This window comes from Elephas maximus, chromosome 5 (genome assembly GCF_024166365.1).
Source record: "Elephas maximus indicus isolate mEleMax1 chromosome 5, mEleMax1 primary haplotype, whole genome shotgun sequence".
NCBI lineage: Eukaryota > Metazoa > Chordata > Mammalia > Proboscidea > Elephantidae > Elephas > Elephas maximus.
The window spans coordinates 149,430,974-149,457,771 of NC_064823.1; the positions used below are offsets into that span (position 1 = coordinate 149,430,974).

General features: G+C 42.0%; 1 protein-coding gene across 1 annotated transcript in view; it reads right to left on the reverse strand.

Moving 5' to 3' along the window:
* CD38 (CD38 molecule) overlaps positions 1 to 26,798 on the reverse strand; it is a 47,623-nt gene that overhangs the window by 1,612 nt on the left and 19,213 nt on the right. Inside the window, exons 2-7 of the mRNA XM_049886464.1 lie at positions 26,070 to 26,199; positions 17,393 to 17,528; positions 8,353 to 8,438; positions 4,508 to 4,581; positions 1,937 to 2,026; positions 862 to 948 (exon numbers count right to left, since the gene is read on the reverse strand). Of these exons, the coding sequence (XP_049742421.1) occupies positions 862 to 948; positions 1,937 to 2,026; positions 4,508 to 4,581; positions 8,353 to 8,438; positions 17,393 to 17,528; positions 26,070 to 26,199 (603 nt within the window). The remainder of the gene's footprint in view (positions 1 to 861; positions 949 to 1,936; positions 2,027 to 4,507; positions 4,582 to 8,352; positions 8,439 to 17,392; positions 17,529 to 26,069; positions 26,200 to 26,798) is intronic.

Genomic DNA, 26,798 nt, shown 5'->3' on the forward strand with positions numbered 1-26,798 from the left:
GCTTACGGGAAAATCTCCAAAGATACTTCTAGCCAAGAGTTTCTGGCTACGTTATTGGCCGCAACTAGTTAAAAATGAGTAAGGAGTCCCAGTTTTTGAGTTGTTTTTTGTTGTTGATACGTATCTTTTTTTTTTAATTGTTGTAAACGTATGTATAATACAACATTTGCCAATTCAAGATTTTTCACATGTACAATTTAGTGATGCTACAGGAGTCTCAGCTTTGATAACAGAGTTACAAGTGACTTTAAAAAAAGAAATTGTCTGTTATTTAATTTTTTTTCTCCAATAAAACTTATATTACTTGTAAAATTTTTAAAAGATGTCAGGTTTTTTAGTAAAAAAGAAAAAGAGAGAAAGCTTGGTAGACTGTCATGTAGCATCTTACCAAGTGTTAGGCTTCTACATGAAGATCCAGCTAAAGAAACTTCAGGTGCAGAAGTACGTCAGGTCATGAGGATTTGACAACTGGGCTCAAGAAAGAGCTTGGCAAAATGCGTTTTTGCTCCCTTGATGCTTTGTGGGCCCGTGAGCCTTGAGGAGGGACCCTCACACAGGAAACCAGGAATTACCCCCTCAAAGACTGGGTCAGCTTCAGAGTTCTACCTTGGGGGTTAGCAGGAAAGGGAGGAGAAGACAGGGGGAAGAATGACCAAGTGAGGTCCGTGGGCTGGAAACACCTTTCGGGCTAGTCTGGGGGGAGTGACAAAGATTACCATCTGAGATCTCCATGAGATCACCAGAGATCACAAGGCCCAGGAACGATCTGCTCAGCTTCCTGGCTCAGAGGAGGCTGAGAAAAGGGGAAAATGCTGGTCCATGGCAAGACACCCATTTCTTCTTTGAGAAGAAATCACTTACCTGTACTCCTTCTGGCAGGTAAATCTAATATTTCTTTCAGTAATGATTGACTTAAGGTCGTTTATGGAAGAACTCAAGCACGAGTCCCTGGGAAAGAAAGAAGAAAGTATTAAAATAACAACATCTTGCAAGGATTCCCTGAGTCTCTTCTATATATCAGGTCATGGCCAAGGCCATGGGGAAAAGAGAAGCAGAGGCCTGTCTCTAGGAGCTCACAGGTTGGCCATTGACTCAATCCTCAACTCACAGCGACCCCATGCACAACAGGATGGCCCTTTGTGATCCACAGGGTTTCCACTGACTGATTTTTAGAAAATCACCAGGTCTTTCTTTCCAGTCTGTCTCAGTCTGGAAGCTCCACTGAAACCCATTAAGCATCACATCAACACACAAGCCTCCAATGACAGACAGATGGCGTCTGTGTTTGAAATGCAGAGGCCAGGAATCAACATTGGGTCTCCCACATGAAAGGTGAGAATTCTACCAGTGAACCACCGCTGTGCCCAGATTCCCACTAAAAGAAAAAAAGCCTGTTGCCATCAAGCAGATTCCAACTCAGAGTGACCCTATAGGACAGAGTAGAACGGCCCCATAGGGTTTCCAAGGAGCAGCTGGAACTGCTGACCTTTTGGTTAGCAGTCAATCTCTTAACCACTGCACCACCAGGGCTCTAGATTCCTATTACAGAGGTAATATTAAGAAGCCATGGATATTGGCTAAATGTAGAGTAAAACCAGTTGCCATCGAGTTGATTCCAACTCATGGTGACCCCATGTGTGTCAGAGTAGAACTGGGTTTCATAGGGTTTTCAATGGCTGTGATCTTTCAGAAGTAGATCACCAAAACTTTCTTTCAAGGCATCTATGGGTGGATTCAAACCAAACTTTTCAGTTAGTAGCCAAGCACTTAAAAACTTAACAATTTGCACCACCCGGGACTACTTAAATGTAGAGCAAGGTCTCATTAATTTCCCGAGCCAATCTGTTCTCGATGCATTCGTGTGACTATGGATTATTTCATGGACGGATCATAAAATAACCCTGACGGTATATAAGCACAAAGCAATAAAATATACCTGGAGTCTCCAGCGTCATGTATCACCCAGGCCTGTAGTAAATGAACTGCCTTCGAATTCAAATTAAGAATCTCCACACTTCCAAATATACTAAAGTGGAAGAGACAAAGAACAGCGTCAACCTCAAACTAAAGCATCCGCGCATCGGTAGCCACTGCCAAAAACCAACAGTCAGGAGGCCACTGTTAGAACCACCCTTTGAATAGACCCGTGATTTCAAGTTCTACCATCTATTTCTAGATGGTGCATTGGAAACAGTCACTTTTTCTCATTCAGTGTGACCCTCAATGGTGACCAACAGGAAGGAAACGCTGTCATCAATATACTGACATTGATTCTTTAAAGACTTGCTGTTTAAAGTATGGTTCTTGGACCAGCATAATAAACATCACCAGTTAAGCCAGTTACCATGGAGTTGATGCCAACTCATGGTGATCCCACGCGTGTCAGAGTAGAACTGTGCTCCATAGGGTTTTCAAGAGCTGATTTTGCAGAAGTAGACCCCCAGGCCTTTTTTCCAAGGCACCTCTGGGTAGACTCAAATTAGCAGCCAAGGGCACTAACCATTTGCTCCACCCAGGGACTCCAGAAGCTAGTTAGAACTGCGGAATCTCAGCCCCCCATCACCAGCTGCACAATCAGAATCTGCATTTTAACAATCTCCAGGTGGTTCACCTGCTCAGGAAAGTTTGAGAAGCACTGTTTCAAACGACCTCGGTGTCCTGCCCGAACCCCAAGCCCAACCTCTTCCCTGTTAGTCTCTGAAAGCTGCCACTTCTGTTGCAAATATGCAGATCACTAATTCCAGAATATAAAAATCTGGGATATTAATACTTTCATCCAAATGCCCTCAAGATGAGGTGGGAGAAGAAAATAAAAAGACAAATGGAATTAAATATTAAAACATGGAGGACGAAAATTAATTTTGAGTCCTTGAGTAGCACAATTAAGCACTCGACTACTAATCAATAGGTTGGTCGTTCAAACCCACCCAGAGGGCACCTCAAGACACGGCCCTGGTGATTTGCTTTCGAAAGGTCACCAGCCTTGAGAACAGTTCTACTCTGCACATATGGGGTTGCCATGAGTTGGGATCAAGTCAGCAGCAACTATCAACAGCAGGGTGTCCAGCACAAATTAATATCTGCTGCCTCCTCTCAATCGAGCCTTAACCAGGGAATGACTGGGGTACAGGGAATGAAAAGGAAAGCAGGATGGTAAGCGTAGCAGAAGGTCAGGAAAGGATGGCATTGGTGTGGCCAGGTGCAGGGGTGAGGATGACATGAGATGACAATAGCTGATGCTCACTGAGCACTTTCTAAGTTGTCAGGCATAGTGCATGATACTTTTCACACATTATCTCAGTATCACCATCACCTTGTTAATTACATGCTAAAGGGGTTCACAGGGTTAGGTGCCCTGCCTAAGGACCAAAAAAAAAAAATCCAAATCTGTTGCCATTGAGTCGATTCCAACTGATGGCAACCCCATGTATTACAGAGTAGAAGGGTGCTCCATACGGTTTTCAAGGTTATTCCGAAGGAGATCGCCAGGCCTTTCTTCTGAGGTACCTCTGGGTGGGTTTGAACCGCCAACCTTTCCATTAACAGTCAAGAGCTTAACCATTTGAGCCACCCAGGGACTCTTAAGGTCACATGTTGTTTGTAGTTAAGTGCCGTCAAGTCAATTTTGACTCAAAGTGACCCATTGTGACAGTGTAGAACAGCTCCTAGGGTTTTCTAGTCTGTTATCCTCACAGGAGCCGATCACCAGGTCTTTCTCCCACAGAGACGCTGGGTGGATTCCAACCACCAAAATTCTGGTTAGCAACCAAGCACTTATACATTGTGCCACCAGGGCTCCTACAAGATCACATAAGCCACCCCCCCCCCCAAAAAAACCAAACCTGTTGCTGTCGAGTCGATTCCGACTCATAGTGACCCTACAGGAGAGAGTAGAACTGCCCCACAGGGTTTCCAAGGAGCGGCTGGTGGATTTGAACTGCTGACCTTTTGGTTAGCAGCCATAGCTCTTAACCACTACGCCACCAGGCCCACATAGGTAACACATAATGGCCTGTAAAGTCCCTGCTGTTAACCACTACAATAGATTGCTAGCACTGTCAGGAAACAGACAATTGAAAGCTAAAAAAAAAAAATTTTTTTTTTTTTCTTAAAGAGCTAATTGGAGATCAAGAGCCCAGGACAGTCCCTGATGTTCTCAATAGTATGCTTACTGCTGAATAGGGTTTTAAATACTTCATGGCAGAGAGAAAAATCCAGCCAGACTGTGAAGAATGGTGAGGACTTAGAAAAGTTAAGGGCAGGGGCTGGGCACAGTGCAGTGACCATCAGGATCATCTGAGGGTTTGGGGTAAAGGAGAACACCAGACAAAAGCATTGACTGAGAAAGAGGAGTCTCTCACGGAATACAGAGATTTTACCTTTTTTAGCTCAAATCTTCAGGACTGAACCAAAACATGAAAAGCATATTCTTCTAGGGATGAAATATCCAACAGGAGGCTGTGATAACCCCACAACCCTTGCAAATAGGATGCAAAGGAATGAATACCTGTTTCGGTCAAAGGGTTCAGGGATGGACCCATTGAGCAGCGCGAGGACCTCACCACAGGCATCTGCTGCAAACTTAAAAAAAAAAAAAAAGGCCCGCCACACCTTAGCGTGCAAACTTAATCACCGCGCCCACCCCAAAAAAACCCAGTGCCGTCACCCACAGTTCCCTCTAAAACAGCTCTTAACATTCACAGGTTAGAGAGGGAATACAGGTGTTAGCACAGGAAGGCCAGGTCTGTGTAATTTTAATTCCAAGCCATTGGAAGGATGATACTTCCCACCAGAGTTCTTGTAACAGTTGCCCCAATCTGCAAATAGCTTGAACAATGAGGTTCAAAGTCATTGTTCAAGGAGTTGCTGAGATCAGGGGGCTGAGAAGTCAGAAGCCCGGGTGAGTGAGAGAAACACTGCTGGAGAAGGAAAATGGACTGGCTCCCCTGCAGACACTGCACGTTCCATTTAGCAGGAGCGGGGTGGATGATTCAGCGGTGAGGGAGACAGGAACACCAGCAAAGAGGAAACTGAGGAGACACTGGAAACCCGGACAGGCGCAAAGAGAAAGGGGAATGAATGAATGAATATTACTGGGCAAGGAGTTTCATTTTGCCAGGCAGCAAATGTTCACCTAGAATATTTGCTAGGTACTGACTAGGCGCTGGGAAAAACAAAGTCTGTAAGTGGCGCAAAGAGTTTGTGCTTGACTATTAACCTAAGGAAGCCCTGGTGACGTAGTGGTTAAGTGCTATGGCCTCTAACCAAAAGGTCGGCAGTTGAATCCAACAGGCGCTCCTTGGAAACTCTATGGTGCAGTTCTATCCTGTCCTAGAGGGTTGCTATGAGTTGCAATTGACTTGATGGGAATGGGTTTGTTTGTTTTTACTAACCTAAAGGTTAGGAGTTTGAACCTACCCACTGGGGCTACAGAAGAAAGGCCTGGCGATCTGTTTCCATAAAGATTACAGCTGCAAAAGTTCTATGGAGCAGCTGTACTCTGTAACACACAGAGTCACCATGAGTCAGAATTGACTTGACAGCAAGGGGTTTGGTGCTTTTTGTTTTGTTTTGTTTTTGGGAAGGGGGAACAAAATGAACAAGACAAAGTCACTCTATATGCTTCTGCAGGAGGACTTCCCAGACCCCCGGGACTAGCTCAGATCCCCTTCCCTGAGCCCCAGCAGCATCTCCCATTCCTTCTTGCCACTCCATGTAATGACCAGCTTCATGTCCGTTTAGCCACGGGCACGAAGAGCCTGGCCTTCCTGCTTGCAACTACAGCCCTGGTGCCTGCTATCTGGTGCATAGTGCTCTGCGGAAGAGAGGGATGAAGGAAAATTGGAACTAGGAAGTCCAATACACCAGGAGGGAGATTAAGAAAGAACCTGGACACGCGAAATGGAGAGTATCACAAGCCACGTCTCAAAGGAGCTCACCAGGCAAAGGCAGCTGCCAATGGAAAAGTTTGAAGGAATGATAATGTCTTTGGGGAAATGTCAGCAGATGCTGAAGCTGAGTAGTTAAGTGAGTTCACAGGCAGCCGTTAAGTCCCGTCAAGGAGTCTGGACTTTATTCTGCGGTTGCGAAGAAAGCACTGAAAATTTGAAACAATGGGTTGTGAAAATCCAGTGCTGTTTCTGTCTTTCCACTGAGGGGTGACGAGCAGAGGGCAAAAGCTCAATTGTTACCATTAATCCCAAGTGCTGACTCCATAGTGGGCTTACAGGGCTCCAAGCACTGAGCCTGAGATGCATCACTCTTGAAAGAACCCAGACAAAGGGTGCATGGGATCAATTTGCCTCAAATTGGAAGTGGGGAGGTAAGGTGGGGATTCAAACCACCAGGCAACACTGCCTCTATTGTGATAAAATGAAAGAGATGAGTCTGCCATGAGCATTTGACAAAGATAAGGTGCAAGTCCCTAAGTCCATGATAGGGGCAGAGTGGTTTCTACCCCCTTTGCCACTGTGCTTTGCTCCTAGCTCTAAGGTCTGAGTGGGCGCTTAAAAAAAAAAGCAGTTCCAAATTATGGCGATCCCATGCGTTTCAGAGCAGAACCATGCTCCATAGGGTTTTCAGGGAAGTAGATCACCAGGCCTTTCTTCCAAGGCACCTCTGGGTGGATTCAAACCACCAAGGTTTCTGTTAGTAGCCAAGCACTTAACTGTTTGCACCACCCAGGGACTCCTATAAATGTGACTCAACTTTAAAAGTTTTTAGCAACAGCAGTGCCCCAAAACTATCATAAATGATAAATGGAAACTTTTCTTGAAAAGAGCAAACAAACAGAAAACCTATATAGGGCTCCTGAGTTTTCACAGGAGGAATTCAACAAATGAATAGACTCTAGTTATTTAACGGAGTAGTGCTATCTTGTTTAAACACTGCAGTAACCCTGTGGGACAGGCATTATTTCCACAAAGGAGAGATCTGAAGCTCAAGTGGCTGAGGCAGCTGCCCAAGTTTAAACATGGCCTCCTTATTTCTCATCCTGTGCTATGTCTCTGTCTCCAACATACCAGGATTTACCTGAATTCCCTTAACGTAGAGGTTTAGTTAGGTACCAACAGAAAGTTAAAGGAGACCATACCTGCCATTTAAAAGACAGAACCAGCAAGTGGATTCAAAAACCAAAACTGAAGAGCATGGCTTTGGAATCAGACTAAGGTTAGGCTCTCAGCTCTGCTACTTCTTAGTCAACAGACCTTGAACAAGTTGTTTAACCTCTGAGCCTGAGTTTCTTCCCCTGGAAAATGGGGATTTGTACCATCTCATATCATCTATTGTGAGGACTAAATGAGATGGCATGAGAAAGGAACCTGACCCAGGGCTTGTCACAAATATGACTTAACGGAAGCAAATTTCCACTTGCCCCAGTGCCTCAGTTTAAATTTAATTATAATAATCTTAATTTATTAAAACTGTAATGAGTATTTTTATACTTTCTCCCTCTTTTCTTCATTTCTTTCTCCCTTCCTTTCTTCATCTTTCTTGCTTTGTTCACTTGCAAAGAAGGAGTTGAAGTAACAGATACAACAGATAAACATGCACAAAGGCAGCTTAGGGCGAAGTCAGAAAGAGAGAGAGGGAGAGGGACGTGGCCAGTGTCTCCCAGCCTGGCTTCTGCACCTGGAGTCAGACCATGTGGGTGAAACTCCCAGCTCTGCACTCACTGTATTCACCTGCACCTCCATTTTGTCATCCATAAAATTGGCATGATAATCATGGTGCCTGTTTCATAGGAGTCTTGTGAAGATGAAAGATATTAAAGCATGTAAAGAGCTTAGTACTGTGCCTGACACACAGTAAGTGGTCTATAAAATATATATATATTTATTAAGACTTTTCCAGGAATCTATCATTGGCCGATACCTGGATTTAAAAAAAAAAAAAAAACCCAACGGGATTCCAACTTACGCATAGCGACCCTATAGGGCAGAGTAGAACTGCCCGACAGGGTTTTCAAGGAGTGGCTGGTGGATTTGAATTGCTGATCTTTTAGTTAGCAACTGTGCTCTTTACCCGCTATGGCACCAGTCTCTGATACCTGGGTGGGAGGATTAAACCAAGCCCCCAGCTTCTTGGCTACCAAAGCCAAACAGTTGGTTTAAGAGCAGAGGCTCTTCTTCACCTGGCGCCCATGGGCCCGTCATGAACACACTGAAATTGTAGGTGAAAATCTTCTGGTATGCGCTTATGGACATTTTCCTCAGGAAACGAATCGTTTCAATCCTAAAACGATCTGTGACCACCCCCCCCAAAAAAAGGTGAACAACCAGTCACTTGACTGGATGACCTCTTAAGCTCTCTGGTCTCCAAAATTCTAGAATTTTACTGCTTGGCACTGACCTTTTTGGAAGCTGTCTTCCAGAATACAGAAACGGGGTTGTTGCTGCAGTCTTTCCTCCGGTCTGGGCAAGATTGATAGTTCATTTCTAAAAGACATAGTTAAAATGGAAAAGAAAGGTTATAAATAAGCTCCTTTCTTCCCTGGCTATTCAATCATAGTGGAACCATTTTCAGATGGCATCACTGCCAAGACGGAGGATGGAGTAGACATCACAGGACCCAATTTAACTAAGTGCCCCCGAATCGCTTCCAAGTCCTCACCTCACCCTCCAAACCCCAGACAGGAACATAGTGACCAGTTTTGAGTCATCATTCTGGGAGAGCACAGCAAAAGTTCACCTGACAGAGACGAGCCCCCAGCATTGTCCCTGAGGCCACGGAGAATTAGAGGTGAAACGGGGTCCTCAGGGGATGTTCTCTCACCATTTCTCTGCTTTCTGCCAACTCTATCTCTCTCTTTCAATTTCTCTCTCTCCCTCTTTCAACACTTTCCTCCCCCTCCTACCTCAGCCCTATGCCTTTAGGCTCAGATGGTCTCAGAGTCTTTCTACATCCATCCCCATCAAGATAGATAAGACGTCAGTGAGGTAGAATAGAACATGGATGCATAGATGCTGTGTTCCTCCTCCCAAGGATGTTTGCCTGAATGTACAAACATTTACTGAGCATTAGATCCTAGGGTTAGGGAAGTAAATAAGAGAGGGGCTTTGCCCTCATAAAACTTGTGATCTAGTGGGGGAGACAGGCATGTAATCAAATAAACCACGATACACTACGGCAGTGGTGTAAGGTTCAGAGGAGAGAAAGATTAACTAGGGAGGTGAAGAGAGGCGGCACCAACAGGAAAGGTTTCCTAGAAGTGATGTTGAACTTGGTTTTGAAGGATGAATAGGAGTCTTCAGCCAGACATGAGAGAAGAGGGCACTCCACGCAGACAGAGCATGTACAAATGTGCAGAGCTGTGGGTTTAGATTGGTACTGCCACATCAGGGGTGAGGAGAGGAATGAAGGAAGAGTCATATGGAACACAGTGTTGGCCATGCCAAAGAATTTGGAGTTTATCCTAGAAGCAAAAGAGCCATTTAGGGTTGTAGGTGGGAATTAGATGCAGCCACATTTTCCTTTTAGGAAGAACAAAGTGGGGGCTAAAGAAAGCTGACTTAAAGAGATGAGGAGTGACTACAAAAGTCCAAACAGGAAAGGAGGTTGTGCAGTGCACTGGGCAGTGGCAGTGGGGGTGGAAAGGAAAGGACAGATTACTAGGTAAGTAGATTAAGATGTGAATGATTGGATATAAAGGGGTAAGAAAGAGCACAGAATCTGGGAATGTCTTATCTCAACTTTGCATAGCCAGGCAGATGTGGGAGATATAGGGAGCAAGAGCTTGGGACTCTTTCTTGTGCTCCAGAAATCAAGCAGAGTGGCATTTGCCTATTTCCTCTGTAGGGAACAATGGTGGTTTGGTTGTAGAATTCTCACCTTCCATGCTTGAGACCCAGGTTCAATTTCCGGCCAATGTGCCTCACGCACAGATACCATGCCACCCATCTGTCAGTGGAGACTTGCGTGTTGCTATGATTCTGAACAGGTTTTAGCGAGCTTCCAGACTAAGATGGACTAGGGAGAAAGGCCTGACAATCTATTTTTGAAAAAAATCATTCCATGAAAACTTTATGGATCACAGTGGTCCAGTCTACAACCAATCATGCAGACGATTCAGAGCCAAGCAAAGTTTCATTCCACTGGGTATGGGTTACCGTGAGTTGGGGGCCAGCTCAACAGCAGCTAACAACAACGTGTAGAGCTGACTGTGGAGTAATACCCATCGTTCTACTTCCGCCTCTAGACCGCAAACATGAGCTTGAGTATCAAGTGTGAGAAAGAGCACTCTAAATTCAAACTCTGGAGCACGTGGTGTAGCTAGAAGATGGCTGCCTCTGGGCCTGAATTTAAGATTCCATTTTGGAAAGCCGGCTGTACTCTAAGAAGTTAACTTTTATACAGACTTAATCTTGCGTCTGAGGAAATGTTTGTCTTTGTAACTGAGCTAAGAGAGAATGTTAAGGAAATGTTTTTCTTTGCAACCAAGCTAGAAAAAAAATGGTATCAGCATGTTATCAGAGAGTCTTAACACTCATAGCTTAGTAACCAATCAACAAAGCACACATATACTCCTTAACCCTCCCATAGATGTTGCCTTGCTCCCAGTGAGCCCTCCTTCCCCACCCCTGAATCATTAAACACCAATCAGAATCTTGTACTTTTAGTTTCCGATTCCACCGTGTAAATGTACCCACTTGCTTTCACCTCTTTGGAGCGTTGGATTTCACTTGCTTTTACTTTAAACAGAGTAGCAGTTTTACTCTTTGACAAGTACCATCAATGAGGGCAAGGAAAGTTTTAGATCAGAACTCTTCGTGGAATGATGAAGTACTTCTGGGATTTTTATAGTAATTAAGTGCTTTAAAATAAAAAACACACTAATAAAAACAGAAATATTTCCATGTATTTGGGTTGTTGTTAGTTATCATCAGGTCAGTTCCAGCTAATGGTGACCCCATGTGTGTAGAATACAGCTGTGCTCCGTAGGGTTTTTAAGGCTGTGACCTTTCAGAAGGTGATCGTCAGGCCTGTATTATGAGGTCCCTCTGGGAGGGTTCAAACCCCCAAACTTTCGGCTAGGAGTCAAGCACCTGACCATGTGCACTGCCCAGGGACTCCTTCTCATGTACAGACAAAAATAATTCCTGTGGCGTCAAAAGATAAATTTGAATTACCTCTCAATAGAAGCAAAAATGTGATGATGATGAAATGAACATACGTTTTATAAGGTGCTTTACAGTTTATAGGTACTCACAGACATTGAAAGGATAGATGGACGGATGGACAGACGGATAGACAGACAGACAGATAGATAGATGGATGAAAGAATGATAGCTGCTGTCAAGTAGACTATGACTCATGGCCACCTTATGTACAACAGAACAAAACAATGTCTAGTCCTCATGATCACCCACATGTTCAAGTCCATCCTTCTGGCTATTGTGACGATCCATCTCACCAAGAGCCTCCCTAGTCCCGGCTGGCTCTCTACTTCACCACACATATGTCTTTCTCCAGCAGTTGCTCCTTCCTGATGACACGTCCAAAGTTTGAGAGTTGGGCAATGTTCTGTTGTGGTTCATGGGATTTTCACTGGCTAATATTCAGAAGAAACCCTGGTGGCATAGTGGTTAAGTGCTACAGCTGCTAACCAAATGGTCGGCAGCTCAGATCCGCCAGGTGCTCCTTGGAAACTCTATGGGGGCAGTTCTACTCTGTCCTGTAGGGTCGCTATGAGTTGGTAATATTCAGAAGTAGACTCCCAGGCCTTTTTTCGTAGTCTTCGTCTAGAAACTCCACTGAAACCTGTCCAACCTGGGTGACTTTGCCGGCATTTGAAATACTGGTGGCATAACTTTCAGCATCCTAGTAACAGGAAAACTACCACAGTACAAGAATTGACAGACGGGTGGTGGTCTCAACAGCATAAACCCATTGTATCTTCACAATCACATCTGGAGAGAAGTATCTCAGTTTGAAACCTCCTCTCTCCAGACTAGCATATTTCCCTTTTGCTGCCTGCCATTATGCAAACATGCCATTAAAGAAATTCTGAAGTTAGGGATAACACATCCTCCTGTCCAAAGTACATGAAACAAAGTCTCACCATCTTTTCTTCTAAGGAGCATTCTGGATGTACTTCTTCCAACACAGATTTTTTTCCTTCTTCTGGCGGTTCATGGTATATACAATACTTTTCTCCAACACCACAATTCAAAGGCATCAATTCTTCAATCTTCCTTTTTCATTGTTCTGCTTTCCCATGCATACAATGCAATTGGAAATATCACGGCATGGGTCAGGCACATCTTAGTCCTCAAAGTGACATCTTTGCTTTTAACACTTTAAAGAGGTCTTTAACAACAGATTTGCCCAATACAATAAGTCATTTGATTTCTTGACTGCTGCTTCCATGGACGTTGATTGTAGATTCAAGTAAAATGAAATCCTTGACATTGTCAATTTTTTTTTTTTTTTTGCTTATCATAATGTTGCTTATTGGTCCAGTTGTAAAGATTTTTGTTTTCTTTATGTTGAAGTGTAATCCATACTGAAGGCTGTGGTCTTTGATTTTCATCAGTGTTTCAAGTCCCCTTTGCTTTCAGCGAGCAAGGTTGTGTTATCTGCATATTGCAGGTTGTTAATGAGTCTTCCTCCAATCCTCATGCCACATTCTTCTTTATATATAGTCCAGCTTCTCGTCCTATTTGCTCAGCATACAGTTTGAATAAATATGGTGAAGGGATATAACCCTGATTTTAAACCACGCAGTATCCCCTTGTTCTGTTCCAATGACTGCCTCTTGGTCTACGTACAGGTTCTCACGAACACAGTTAAGTGTTCTGGAATTCCCATTCTTTGCAGTGTTATCCGTAATATCTTATGATCCACACAGTTTACATAGTCAATAAAACACAAGTAAACATCTTTCTGGTATTCTCTGCTTTCAGCCAAGACTCATGTGACATCAGCAATGATATCCCTTGTCCCACATCTTTTTCTGAAGCTGGCTTGAATTTCTGGCAGTTTCCTATTGATGTACTGTTGCAACTGCTTTTGAATTATCTTCAGCAAAATTTTACTTGCATGTGATATTAATGATGTTGTTTTGTATTTTCCACATTCTGTTGGATCACCATTATTTGGAATGTGCACAAATATGGATCTCTTCCAGTCAGTTGGCCAGGTAGCTATCTTCCAAATTTCTTGGCGTAGACAAGTAAGCACCTCCAGTACTGCATCTATTTGTTGAAACATCTCAATTGGTATTCTGTCAGTTCCTGGAGCCTTGTTTTTCACCAATAGCCTTCAGTGCAGCTTAAACTTCTTCCTTGAATACCATCGGTTCTGCATCATATGCTACCTTTTGAAATGGTATAGTGATTCTGTGTATTCTTTCCATCTTCTTTTGATGCTTCCTACATCATTCAATATTTTCCCCTTAGAATCCTTCAAAACTGTAACTTGAGGCTTGAATTTTGTCTACATATTTTTCAGCCTGAGAAATGCTGAACGTGTTCTTCCCTTCTGGGTTTCAATCTCCAGCTCTTTGCATATTTCATTACAATGCTTTACTTTGTCTTCTCATGCTGCCCTTTGAAATATGTTCAGCTCTTTTACTTCACCATTTCTTCCATTCACTTTAGCTATTCTATGTTGAAGAACAAGTTTCAGAATCTCTTCTGACATCCCCATTTGGTCTTTTCTTTCTCTCCTGTCTTTTTAATGACCTCTTGCTTTCTTCAGGTATGATGTCCTTGATGTCATCCCACAACTCTTCTGGTCTTCAGTCCTTAGTGTTCACCACGTCAAATCTATTCTTGAGATGGTCTCTAAATTCAGGTAGGATATACTCAAGGTTGTACTTTGGGTCTCGTGGCCTTGTTCTAATTTTCTTCAGTTTCAACTTGAGCTTGGATATGAGCAATTGATAGTCTGTTCTGCAGTCAACCCCTGGCCTTGTTCTGACTGATATTGAGCCTCTCCATCGTCTCTTTCCACAGATGTGTATATTTGTCGTTTATGTTGTTGAAAAAAGTTATTTCCAATGAATAGTTCGTTGGTCTTGCAAAATATTATCACGCGATCTCCCAACTACTGTTCCTTCTTCTTCACCAGTAATTATCAGTGCATCTTGATTGCATGTTTGACCAATTTCAGACTTCAGAGGGTAAAAATCTTCAATTTCTTCATCTTTGGTATTATCAATTGGTGAGTAAATTTGAATAATAGTTGTATTAACTGGTCTTTCTCGTAGATGTATGGATGTTATCCTATCACTGACAGCGTTGTACTTCAGGATAGATCTTGAGGTGTTCTTTTGAATGATGAATGTGATGCCATTCCTCTTCAATTTGTCATTCCCAGCATAGTAGACCATACAATTGTCCAACTCAAAATGGCAAATACCAGTCCATTTCAGCTCAGTAATGCCTAGGATATAGATCTTCAAGCATTCCATTTCATTTTTGACAACTTCCACTTTTCCTAGATTCATACTTCATACATCCCATGTTATGATTATTAATAAATGTTTAGAGCTATTTCTTCTCATTTTGAGTCATGCCACATCAGCAAATGAAGGTCCTGAATGCTTTACTCCATTCATATCACTAAGGCTGACTCTACTTTGAGTAGGCTGCTCTTCCCCAGTCATATTTTGAGTGCCTTCTAATCTGAGGGGCTCATCTTCTGGTATGGTATCAGACAATGTTCTACTGCTATCTATAAAGTGTTTACTGGCCAATTTTTTCAGAAGTAGATCACCAGGTCCTTCATCCCAGTCTGTCTTAGTCTGGAAGCTCCACTGAAACCTGTGCACCATGGATGACCCTGCTGGTATTTGAAATGCTGGTGGCCTAGCTTCCAGCATCGGAGCAACACATAAGCCATGGTAGTACAACAAATTAACAGAGGAGTGGTGGAGACAACAAGCACAAAGTTCAATTTAAAGGAAAGCAATAATAAAGAAGTCTAATGTAAATGGATAAGAAACTGATTGTTGTATTTTCTATATTTCCCTTTTATACCAAGAAAATATTTAGATGATGAATTGAAGAAGAAAAAAGTTTAAACCAATTTTAAAGCTGAAAGAGTTAAATAAATGTCCAGAAAAAGCTAAATTGTAAAAAGAGAAATTAGGGAAGGAAAACAGGAATTTGGAGAAAACCATAAAACTTAACTAAAAAAGAAAACAAATAAACGGAGAGATATATTCGTATACCATAATTCTGGATGGGAAGATTCAGGGCTAAAAATTAATTTAAACATTACAAAAATGAAAATCCTAGATAAAAATGCAGGAAAATGTTTTCCCAATTTTTGGGGTGAGGAAAGCTTTTCTCCAAAAGATGTGAAACCTTTATAGGAGAGTGTTGATAGGTTTACTGCATTTCTCTGTGGCAAAGGGCAGAATGTAAACAGGATTAAAAGAAAAGTGCAAATTGAGAAAAATACAAATGTTATCTCTGAGATAAAAAAACAGAAAAGACATCTCGATGGTTAGGAGCACAAGTTCTGAAGCCAGCCTTTTTGGGTTTGCTCCCAGCTCAGCCACTCACTAGCTGGCAAGCTATTTAACAACTCTGTACCTCAGATTTCCCATCTGTAAAATGGGACTTTCTTAAGCCCTCATGAGGTTGTGGCGGATCCAAGGAATGAATATTCATTAAGCATGTAGAATGGTGCCTGGGACTTTGTGAGTGCTCAGTGTTAGCTATTTCTAATAATTTATAAAGAACTTCTAGAAATTGACAGGTATCCCAATTTTAAAAAATGGTTAAAATACATGAACTGCCAGATTAGAGGAGAAATAGAAATATTCCTGCCATTAAATATATATATTCAGCCTTCCAAACAATCAAAGAAGTACAAAATAAATTGGGGTATCTTTACCAAACTGCCAAAGATATTTTGAAGTATTAATACCTAGTGTTCATGAGGGTATGGGGAAAGTAAGCAATCATATACTCTTGGTAAGAGCATAAATTTTTACCACTTTTTGAATCACAATTTATCCATTTCTATCACAATTCGTCTCTTACCACTGAATTTCACTTACAGAAAGTTATCTTTCAGAGATACTTCCACAAATGTGCAAGTGTGTGTACGTGTGTGTGTGTACATGAGTGTTTCTTGCAACTGTGGTTAACATAGCAACAAAAACTGCAGCGACCTAAATGTCTACCAATTGGAGATAAAAAAAGATAAAAACTTGGAGATGGGTGAAGTAAATTAAATGATACACCTGTAGAAGAGCTGTGGTGAGGTATTTTAAAAGAATACGGTTATATTTATACTTACTAATTTTAAGTGAATACCGCAAATTGTAGAACAGTGTATACACATTTAATGTACATGTTAATATGAGCGTAGCAAAAAGTCTGGAAGAATACATGCCAAATTATTGACAGTGGTATCACCCTCTGGGAAGTGACGTGAAGACTGGAAGATTGGAAAGGATGCAAAGTGACCTTCGATCTTTACCTTTAGGCATTTTGCAATACGCAAGTATTTTTTAAGTGAGTATGCATGCCTTTGGTAATTGAAGATAATGCAAATTGGAGGGAAGAAGCTATAAGAAAATAAGCTTTTACAAACAGTCAAAAGCCATAAAAATCAGAATAAGACAATATAAAGTGAGAATATCCACAATATAAATAAAAAGAGAAGAAATTTAAAAATTGAGAACTATCTCAATAGGATTTTCTGAGCAGAAAACCTCTCCCCACAGTGAAGTGTTGTGGGTTCTGGGGCAGGCAAGGTGACACCTGAAAATGACAGCAAAGCCACCTCCTGTCCTGAGATGAGAAGAGCCTACCCCATGGCTGCTGTAGCTGTCTGTGAACAAGGATTTTGGCCTCGGTCCCTGAGAGGCCTCATTATGTTCTAGAATTCTTTGATCCTGAGTGGTGCCCTTTAACAAAAGCAAAATACCAAGAAATCAGAAGCAGGCTCCATGAGCACTCAGAAACAAGGAGTGGAATGGGCAACCCCAAACTCTAAGCCAACTTTTCAAAAACCAGTCATTATTCGAAGGGATGCTCCTTTTACACCTGCCTGAGTTGTCAGTGGACTCCCTGCTGGCGCAAACACTTAACAAGCTCGTCTGCTAACTGAAAGGCTGGAGGCACAAGTTCACCCAGAGGCGTCTTGGAAGAAAGGCATGCCACCTACTTGTGAAAAATCAACCACTGAAAACCCTACGGAGCACAGTTCTCCTCTGACACAATGGGGTCACCATGAGTCAGAATTTACTCAACAGTAACTGGTTTAGCTTCCTGTTTTCCTTTGTTTTGAGTTGTCACCAAGGTTATCAATGGCATCAGAGTGGGTGCCTGCAGCTCCTTCCTCAACACTGATCTTTCAGAGCCCATAGCAGAGCTCAGGGCACCTTCACCCAACAGGTCCTGGCACCTGAGGGGGCCTAGATCCTCACCAGACGTGCCCCGGCTTCCACACCAAGTGAGGCCATCAGTTATGCTGCCCAGCAGTAAGTCCTCCAGGCTGAACACCTTTCGCTGGTCCTGGAAGAGCTGACGGGCCAGAGTAGGCATTTTGCTCCAAAAGAGTGTCTAAGAAAGAATAAACACAGCCTGTTATTGAAATTTTCGCTGTAGATAATTCAAAAGTGATCATAGCAGTACGTCAACAGGGAACTGCCAGAAATTCCAGCCAAATTCAGAAGAGGACGTGGAACCAGGGATACCATTGCTGATGTCAGATGGATCTTGACTGAAAGCAGAGAATATCAGATGTTTACCTGTGTTTTATCGACTAAGAAAACTGGATCAAAACAAATTATGAATATCATTAGGAAGAATGAGAATTCCAGAACACCTAATTGTGCTCATGGGGAACTTACACATAGGCCAAGAGGCAGTCTTTTGAACAGAACAAGGGAATGCTGCATGGTTTAAAGCAGGAAAAGGTGTGTGTCAGGGTTGTATCTTTTCACCATACTTATTCAATCTGTATGCTGAACAAATATTCCAAGAAGCTGAAGTATTTGAAGAAGATTGCAGCTTCAAGATTGGAGAAAGGACTCATTAACAACCTGTGATATGCAGATGACACAACTTTGTTTGCTGAAATTGAAGAGGAGTTGAAGCACTTACCGATGAAGATCAAAGACTACAGCCTTCAGTATGGGTTATACCTTAACATAAAGAAAATAAAAATCCTTACAGCTGGACCAACAAGTAATATCATGATAAATGGAGAAAATATTGAAGTTGTCAAGGATTTCATTTTACTTGGTTCCATAATCGAAGCCCATGAAAGCAGCAGTCAAGAAATCAAACAATGCATTGCGTTGGGCAAATCTGCTGCAAAAGGCCTCTTAAAGGGTTAAAAAGCAAAGATGTCCTTTTGGTGACTAAGGTGTGCCTGATCCAAGCCATGGTATTTTCAGTCTCCTTATACATGCAAAAGCTGGACAATGAATAAGGAAGACTGAAGAAGAATGGATGCATTTGAATTATGGTTTTGATGAAGAATATTGAATGTACCATGGGCTGCCAGAAGAATGAACAAATCTGTCTTGGAAGAAGTACAGCCAGAATACTCCTTGGAAGCAAGGATGATGAGACTTTGTCTCACGTACTTTGGACATGCAATCAAGAGGGACCAGTCCCTGGAGAAGAACATCATGCTTGGTAAAGTAGAGGGTCAGGAAGACCCTCAAGGAGATGGGTTGACACAGTGGCTGCAACAATGGGTTGAAACAGAACAGTGATTGTGAGGATGGCGTAGGGCTGGGCAGCGTTTCGTTCTGTTGTATGTAGTGGGACTATGAGTCAGAACGGACTGACAGCACCTAACAATAACAACATTATTGAAATCAATTTAGTAGGTTAAAAAAATCTATATTTTCAACAGCCAATATCACTCTAAATGGAGAGAACCTGAAAGCATTTCCCTTGAGAACAGGAACCAGACAAGGATGCCCTTTATCACTGCTCTTATTCAACATCGTGCTTGAAGTCCTAGCCAGGGCAATTAGGCTAGACAAAGAAATAAAAGGTATCCGGATTGGCAAGGAAGAAGTAAAGTTATCACTATTTGCAGATGACATGATTATATACACAGAAAACCCTAAGGAATCCTCCAGAAAACTACTGAAACTAATAGAAGAGTTTGGCAGAGTCTCAGGTTATAAAATAAACATACAAAAATCACTTGGATTCCTCTACATCAACAAAAAGAACACCGAAGAGGAAATAACCAAATCAATACCATTCACAGTAGTCCCCAAGAAGATAAGATACTTAGGAATAAATCATACCAAGGATGTAAAAGACCTATACAAAGAAAACTACAAAGCTCTACTACAAGAAATTCAAAACGACATACTTAAGTGGAAAAACATACCTTGTTCATGGATAGGAAGACTTAACATAGTAAAAATGTCTGTTCTACCAAAAGCCATCTATACACTTAACGCACTTCCGATCCAAATTCCAACGTCATATTTTAAGGGGATAGAGAAACAAATCACCAATTTCATATGGAAGGGAAAGAAGCCCTGGATAAGCAAAGCACTACTGAAAAAGAAGAAAGTGGGAGGCCTCACTCTACCTGATTTCAGAACCTATTATACAGCCACAGTAGTCAAAACAGCCTGGTACTGGTACAACAACGGCACATAGACCAATGGAACAGAATTGAGAACCCAGACATAGATCCATCCACGTATGAGCAGCTGATATTTGACAAAGGACCAGTGTCAATTAATTGGGGAAAAGATAGCCTTTTTAACAAATGGTGCTGGCATAACTGGATATCCATTTGCAAAAGAATGAAACAGGACCCATACCTCACACCATGCACAAAAACTAACTCCAAGTGGATCAAAGACCTAAACATAAAGACTAAAACGATAAAGATCATGGAAGAAAAAATTGGGACAACCCTAGGAGCCCTAATACAAGGTATAAACAGAATACAAAACATTACCAAAAATGATGAAGAGAAACCCGATAACTGGGAGCTCCTAAAAATCAAACACCTATGCTCATCTAAAGACTTCTCCAAAAGAGTAAAAAGACCACCTACAGACTGGGAAAGAATTTTCAGCTATGACATCTCCGACCAGCGCCTGATCTCTAAAATCTACATGATTCTGTCAAAACTCAACCACAAAAAGACAAACAACCCAATCAAGAAGTGGGCAAAGGATATGAACACACATTTCACTAAAGAAGATATTCAGGCAGCCAACAGATACATGAGAAAATGCTCTCGATCATTAGCCATTAGAGAAATGCAAATTAAAACTACGATGAGATTCCATCTCACACCAGCAAGGCTGGCATTAATCCAAAAAACACAAAATAATAAATGTTGGAGAGGCTGCGGAGAGACTGGAACTCTTATACACTGCTGGTGGGAATGTCAAATGGTACAACCACTTTGGAAATCTATCTGGCGTTATCTTAAACAGTTAGAAATAGAACTACCATACAACCCAGAAATCCCACTCCTGGGAATATACCCTAGAGATACAAGAGCCTTCATACAAACAGATATATGCACACCCATGTTTATTGCAGCTCTGTTTACAATAGCAAAAAGTTGGAAGCAACCAAGGTGTCCATCAACGGATGAATGGGTAAATAAATTGTGGTATATTCACACAATGGAATACTACACATCGATAAAGAACAGTGACGAATCTCTGAAACATTTCATAACATGGAGGAACCTGGAAGGCATTATGCTGAGCGAAATTAGTCAGAGGAAAAAGGACAAATATTGTATAAGACCAGTATTATAAGATCTTGAGAAATAGTAAACCTGAGAAGAACACATACTTTTGTGGTTACGAGGGGGGAAGGGAGGGAGGGTGGAGAGGGCTTTTTTATTGATTAATCAGTAGATAAGAACTGCTTTAGGTGAAGGGAAAGACAACACTCAATACATGGAAGGTCAGCTCAATTGGACTGGACCAAAAGCAAAGAAGTTTCCGGGATAAAATGAATGCTTCAAAGGTCAGCGGAGCAAGCGCGGGGGTCTGGGGAACATGGTTTGCGGGGACTTCTAAGTCAATTGGCAAAATAATTCTATTATGAAATCATTCTGCATCCCACTTTGAAATGTGGCGTCTGGGGTCTTAAATGCTAACAAGCGGCCATGTAAGATGCACCAATTGGTCTCAACCCACCTGGAGCAAAGGAAAATGAAGAACACCAAGGCCACACGACAACTAAGAGCCCAAGAGACAGAAAGGGCCACATGAACCAGAGAACTACATCATCCTGAGACCAGAAGAACTAGTTGGTGCCCGGCCACAATTGATGACTGCCCTGACAGGGAGCACAGAAGAGGACCCCTGAGGGAGCAGGAGATCAGTGGGATACAGACCCCAAATTCTCATAAAAAGACCAAACTTAATGCTCTGACTGAGACTAGAGGAATCCCGGCGGCCATGCTCCCCAGACCTTCTGTTGGCACAGGACAGGAACCATCCCCGAAGACAACTCATTAGACATGAAAGGGACTGGTCAGAGGGTGGGAGAGTGACGCTGATGAAGAGTGAGCTAATTATATCAGGTGGACACTTGAGATTGTGTTGGCAACTCTTGTCTGGAGAGGGGATGGGAGGATAGAGAGAGAGGGAAGCCGGCAAAATTGTCAAGAAAGGAGAGACTGAAAGGGCTGACTCAAGAGGGGGAGAGCAAGTGGGAGTAGGGAGTGAGATGTATGTAAACTTATATGTGACAGACTGATTGGATTTGTAAACGTTCACTTGAAGCTTAATAAAAGTTATTAAAAAAAAAATCTATATTTTCGTAAATGAAAGAAAACAGAAAAATGTCAGAGTAATTCAAGTGTAGCAAGAGTATCGTTTCATGCAGCATTGCTTTGTGTGTGTGTGCATAAAAGAGAGAGAGAGCACGCATGCATGTGTGTATGTGTAGAGAGTGTTGTGTGTATGTAAAAGAGAAAAGGAGAAAGAGAAGGAAAGAGTCTGTGTGTGTGTATAAGAGAAAGAAGGAGGTAGAGAAAGCATGTGTGTGCATCTTATGATTCTGGGTTGCAGTCAAAACTGCCAAAAGCCACTGGTTCAAACCTTATAATAAACGTGGAATCAGACCACATCTAGAGGAGGCATTAGGGAGTTCCCAAATTCCCAAGATAATTAGGGAAAAGAAAATTCTGTATGCTATATTCTGGGAGAAGTGCTCTTTGATTCTTAAGAAGTCCCATAGCCCCCTCTCCTTCCACAAATTTCCTCCATTACTTTCTCCCCCCACCAAAAAAAAAAAGAATACAGTGGGTTTTTCTCAGGGTCCCTCTTAAAAGTACAAAAAGACAAATTCCAGAATACGATTCTGCTCCAGGGATCTATTCATTCTTCATAGAGGCCATGGAGGGCAGTGGTTAAAAGCCCAGGCTCTGGAGTCATGCTGCCATATTGAAAGCCTAGCATCACCACTTATTAGCTTTCTGACCTTCGGCAACTAGTGCATCGTTGCTAAGCCTCACTTTCTTAATCCATAAAATGGTGATGATAATAATTATTCCAAAATCATAGGATGATGGAGAGATTAAATGAGATCATACAAATGAATTGCTTAGTACAGTGTCTACTGCATAGTCATGTATTTAAACAAATGTCAGTCTAGGTTATTATTTACCGAGCACTTGCTCTTTATAGGGCGTGGTGCTTGCTACACCAAGGAAGACTGTATAATAACTTCAGCTCTCTAACAATAGGAAAAGCAGCTATAATGTGAGCATGAATTTAAGAGGTTCTCAATGGTGATTTTGAGCACATTGAAATTTCCACCTTAAACACTGACTTTACAAAAGATACACTCCATTAATATACCTTTTCCTGTATACTCAATATATTAAAACTCAGTACTCTCTAGCTACAAATCTTATGTCATTTACATTTCAACCAGCCCCTTTGAAACCTGCTGAACTTGGGCAATCACTGGTCACCTAAACTCACTAAGCTCAGCTTTCTCACTGGTAAAATGGAGATGCTAACACCTGCATTGATAATTACTGGCAATTGGAATGTGAAAGTTGGAAACAAAGAAGAAGGATCAGTAGTTGGAAAATATAGAAACAATGCCAGAGATCGAATGATAGAATTTTGCAAGACCAACGACTTCTCCATTGCAAATACCTTCTTTCACCAACATAAACAGCAACTATACACATGGAACTCGCCAGATGGAACACACAGAAATCAAATTGACTACATCTGTGGAAAGAGACGATGCAAAAGCTCGATATCATCAGTCAGAACAAGGCCAGGGGCCGACTGGGGAACAGACCATCAATTGCTCATATGCAAGTTCAAGCTGAAACAGAAGAAAAGCAGAGCAAGTCCACCAGAGCCAAAATATGACCTTGAGTATATCCTACCTGAATTTAGAGACCGTCTCAAGGAGAGATTTGACGCATTGAACACTAGTGACCGAAGACCAAATGAGTTGTGGAATGACATCAAGGACATCATCCATGAAGAAAGCAAGAGGTCACTGAAAAGACAGGAAAGAAAGAAAAGACCAAGATGGATGTCAGAGGAGACTCTGAAACTTGCTCTTGAGTGTCGAGCAGCTAAAGCAAAAGGAAGAATTGATGAAGTAAAAGAACTGAACAGAAGATTTCAAAGGGCCTCTCGAGAAGACAAAGTGAAGTATTATAATGACATGTGCAAAGAGCTGGAGATGGAAAACCAAAAGGGAAGAACACGCTTGGAGTTTCTCAAGCTGAAAGAACTGAAGAAAAAATTCAAGCCTCGAGTTGAAATAGTGAAGGATTCCATGGGGAAAATATTAAATGATGCAGGAAGCACCAAAAGAAGATGGAAGGAATACACAGTCATTATACCAAAAAGAATTAGTCAATATTCAACCATTTCAAGAGGTGGCATATGATCAGGAACTGATGGTACTGAAGGAAGAAGTCCAAGCTGCTCTGAAGGCATTGGCAAAAAAACAAGGCTCCAGGAATTGATGGAATATCAATTGAGATGTTTCCAGAAACAGATGCAGCACTGGAGGTGCTCACTCGTCTATGCCAAGAAATATGGAAGACCACTTCCTGGCCAACTGATTAGAAGAGATCCATATTTATGCCTATTCCCAAGAAAGGTGATCCAACCAAATGTGGAAATTATAGAACAATATCATTAATATCACACGCAAGCAAAATTCTGCTGAAGATCATTCAAAAACAGCTGCAACAGTATATCGACAGGGAACTGCCAGAAATTCAGGCTGGTTTCAGAAGAGGACGTGGAACCAGGGATATCATTGCGGATGTCAGATGGATCCTGGCTGAAAGCAGAGAATACCAGAAGGATGTTTACCTGTGTTTTATTGATTATGCAAAGGCATTTGACTGTGTGAATCATAAAAAACTATGGATAACACTGCGAAAAATGGGAATTCCAGAACACTTAATTGTGCTCATGAGGAACCTTTACATAGATCAAGAGGCAGTTGTTCAGACAGAAAAAGGGGATACTGATTGGTTTAAAGTCAGGAAAGGTGTGCGTCAGGGTTGTATTCTTTCACCATACCTATTTAATCTGTATGCTGAACACATAACACGAGAAGCTGGACTGTATGAAGAAGAACGGGGCATCAAGATTGGAGGAAGACTCATTAACAACCTGCATTATGCAGATGACACAACTGTGCTTGCTGAAAGTGAAGAGGACTTGGAGCACTTACTGATGAAGATCAAAGACCACAGCCTTCAGTACGGATTACACCTCAACATAAAGAAAACAAAAATCCTCACAACTGGACCAATGAGCAGCATCATGATAAATGGAGAAAAGATTGAAGCTGTCAAGGATTTCATTTTACTTGGATCCACAATCAACAGCCATGGAAGCAGCAGTCAAGAAATCAAAAGACACATTGCATTGGGCAAATCTGCTGCAAAGGACCTCTTCAAAGTGTTGAAAAGCAAAGATGTCACCCTGAAGACTAAGGTGCGCCTGACCCAAGCCATGGTATTTTCAATCGCATCATATGCATGTGAAAGCTGGACAATGAATAAGGAAGAGCAAAGAAGAGTTGATGCCTTTGAACTGTGGTGTTGGTGAAAAATATTGAATACACTGTGGACTGCCAAAAGAACGAATAAATCTGTTTTAGAAGAAGTACAGCCAGAATGCTCCTTAGAAGCAAGGATGGCGAGACTGCATCTTACATACTTTGGACATGTTGTCAGGAGGGATCAGTCCCTGGAGAAGGACATCATGCTTGGCAAAGTACAGGGTCAGCAGAAAAGAGGAAGACCCTCAACGAGGCGGATTGACACAGTGGCTGCAATAATGAGCTCAAGCATAACAACGATTGTAAGGATGGCGCAGGACCGGGCAGTGTTTCGTTCTGTTGTGCATAGGGTCGCTATGAGTCAGAACCAACTCAACGGCACCTAACAACAACAACACCTGACATGCCCATTTCACAGGATGACTAGGAAGACCTAATGAGTTAATGGGATAATGGTTAACAGAACTAAATCCATTGCCCTCTAGTCCACTCTGACTCATGGTGATCCTATGTGTTAGAGTAGAACTGTTCCCTAGGATTGTCCTGGCTGTAATCTTTATGGAAGCAGTTCTCCAGGCCTTTTTTCCATGGTGCCACTGTGTGGGTTTGAACCTCCAACCTTTAGGTGAGCAGCTGATGGCAAACCACTTGCGTCCGCCACCCAGGCTCCTACAGGTAATGGTTAGGAGAGTCCTTTGTAAGTAGGAAAGATGGAAGCTGCACATTGGCATTGTTATTATTATTGTTATCAGAGACCAGAAAAAAAGTTTTGTACTTAGATAAGATTGGAGTATTTTTGCTTGTTTATTTGTGTTGGGTTTTGTGTTAGATTCATTTTTTCTGATTTTTGGCCAGTTCTCCCTCCCTCTTTCCATGTTCCCATTTCTCTCCTACCACTTCCCTGAGATGTCCTAAACTCTGGTCCTCCAGTGGCCCCACAAACACCATCCCTTCCCAACCACACCCATGATCTAATGTCTGGGGAGTTTCTCTTCCCTGATCCTTGTCAAAATGTGGTCCTGTAACCACTTCCCTCTGACTTTTATCCTCAGTTTTTAAAAATCACCAATTTGACCTGGTTACCTGGTGGCAAGGTACAGTTTGATTTGTCAACTTCATTAATGGTAGGTAGTCTTCTTCTGTAATGCTGCAAGGGTCCTTGGAAATAAATGAATTTTTGAATGCTTTCCATATCTCCTTGCAATTCTTCTCTCTGTGAGTAAAATAAAACATAGATAATTAGATTTTAAACATATTTTTGGAGTATAATTACAAAAAAAAAATCTCTTTTATGAAGCATCTACTGTGTGCCAGATAGTTGATGCATATCATCTTATCTAATCTGTACATTTTTTATGAGATAAGGCTTATCCTCCCTACTTCACAGATGAAGCAACAGAGGCTCAGTGAGGTTGAAATGGCCTTCCCTCGCTCACGCAGTTGGCAAAGTGGTAGAGCCAAGATTCACATCTGTGTTTGCCTGATGCCAGGGCTAAAGGGTCAGTTTAACACTCAGTTACCCACGTGATAAATAAAATCAAGAAGAACCTATAAAGACAATTAGTTTTTTCTTTCTCATATTACACACTGCATAAAAACTTTTCATGATTTCTTCTGCCTTCATAAGGAGGAAGTGGTAGAATTTTCACCTTCCATGCAGGAGACCCAAGCTTGGTTCTTGGCCAAGGCACCTCATGTGCAGCCAACACCTGTCTGTCAAGTGGAGGCTTGCCAGACTAAGACTAGGAAGAAAGGCCTAGCAATTTACTTCTGAAAATCAGCCAGTGAAAACCCTATGGATCACAATAGTCC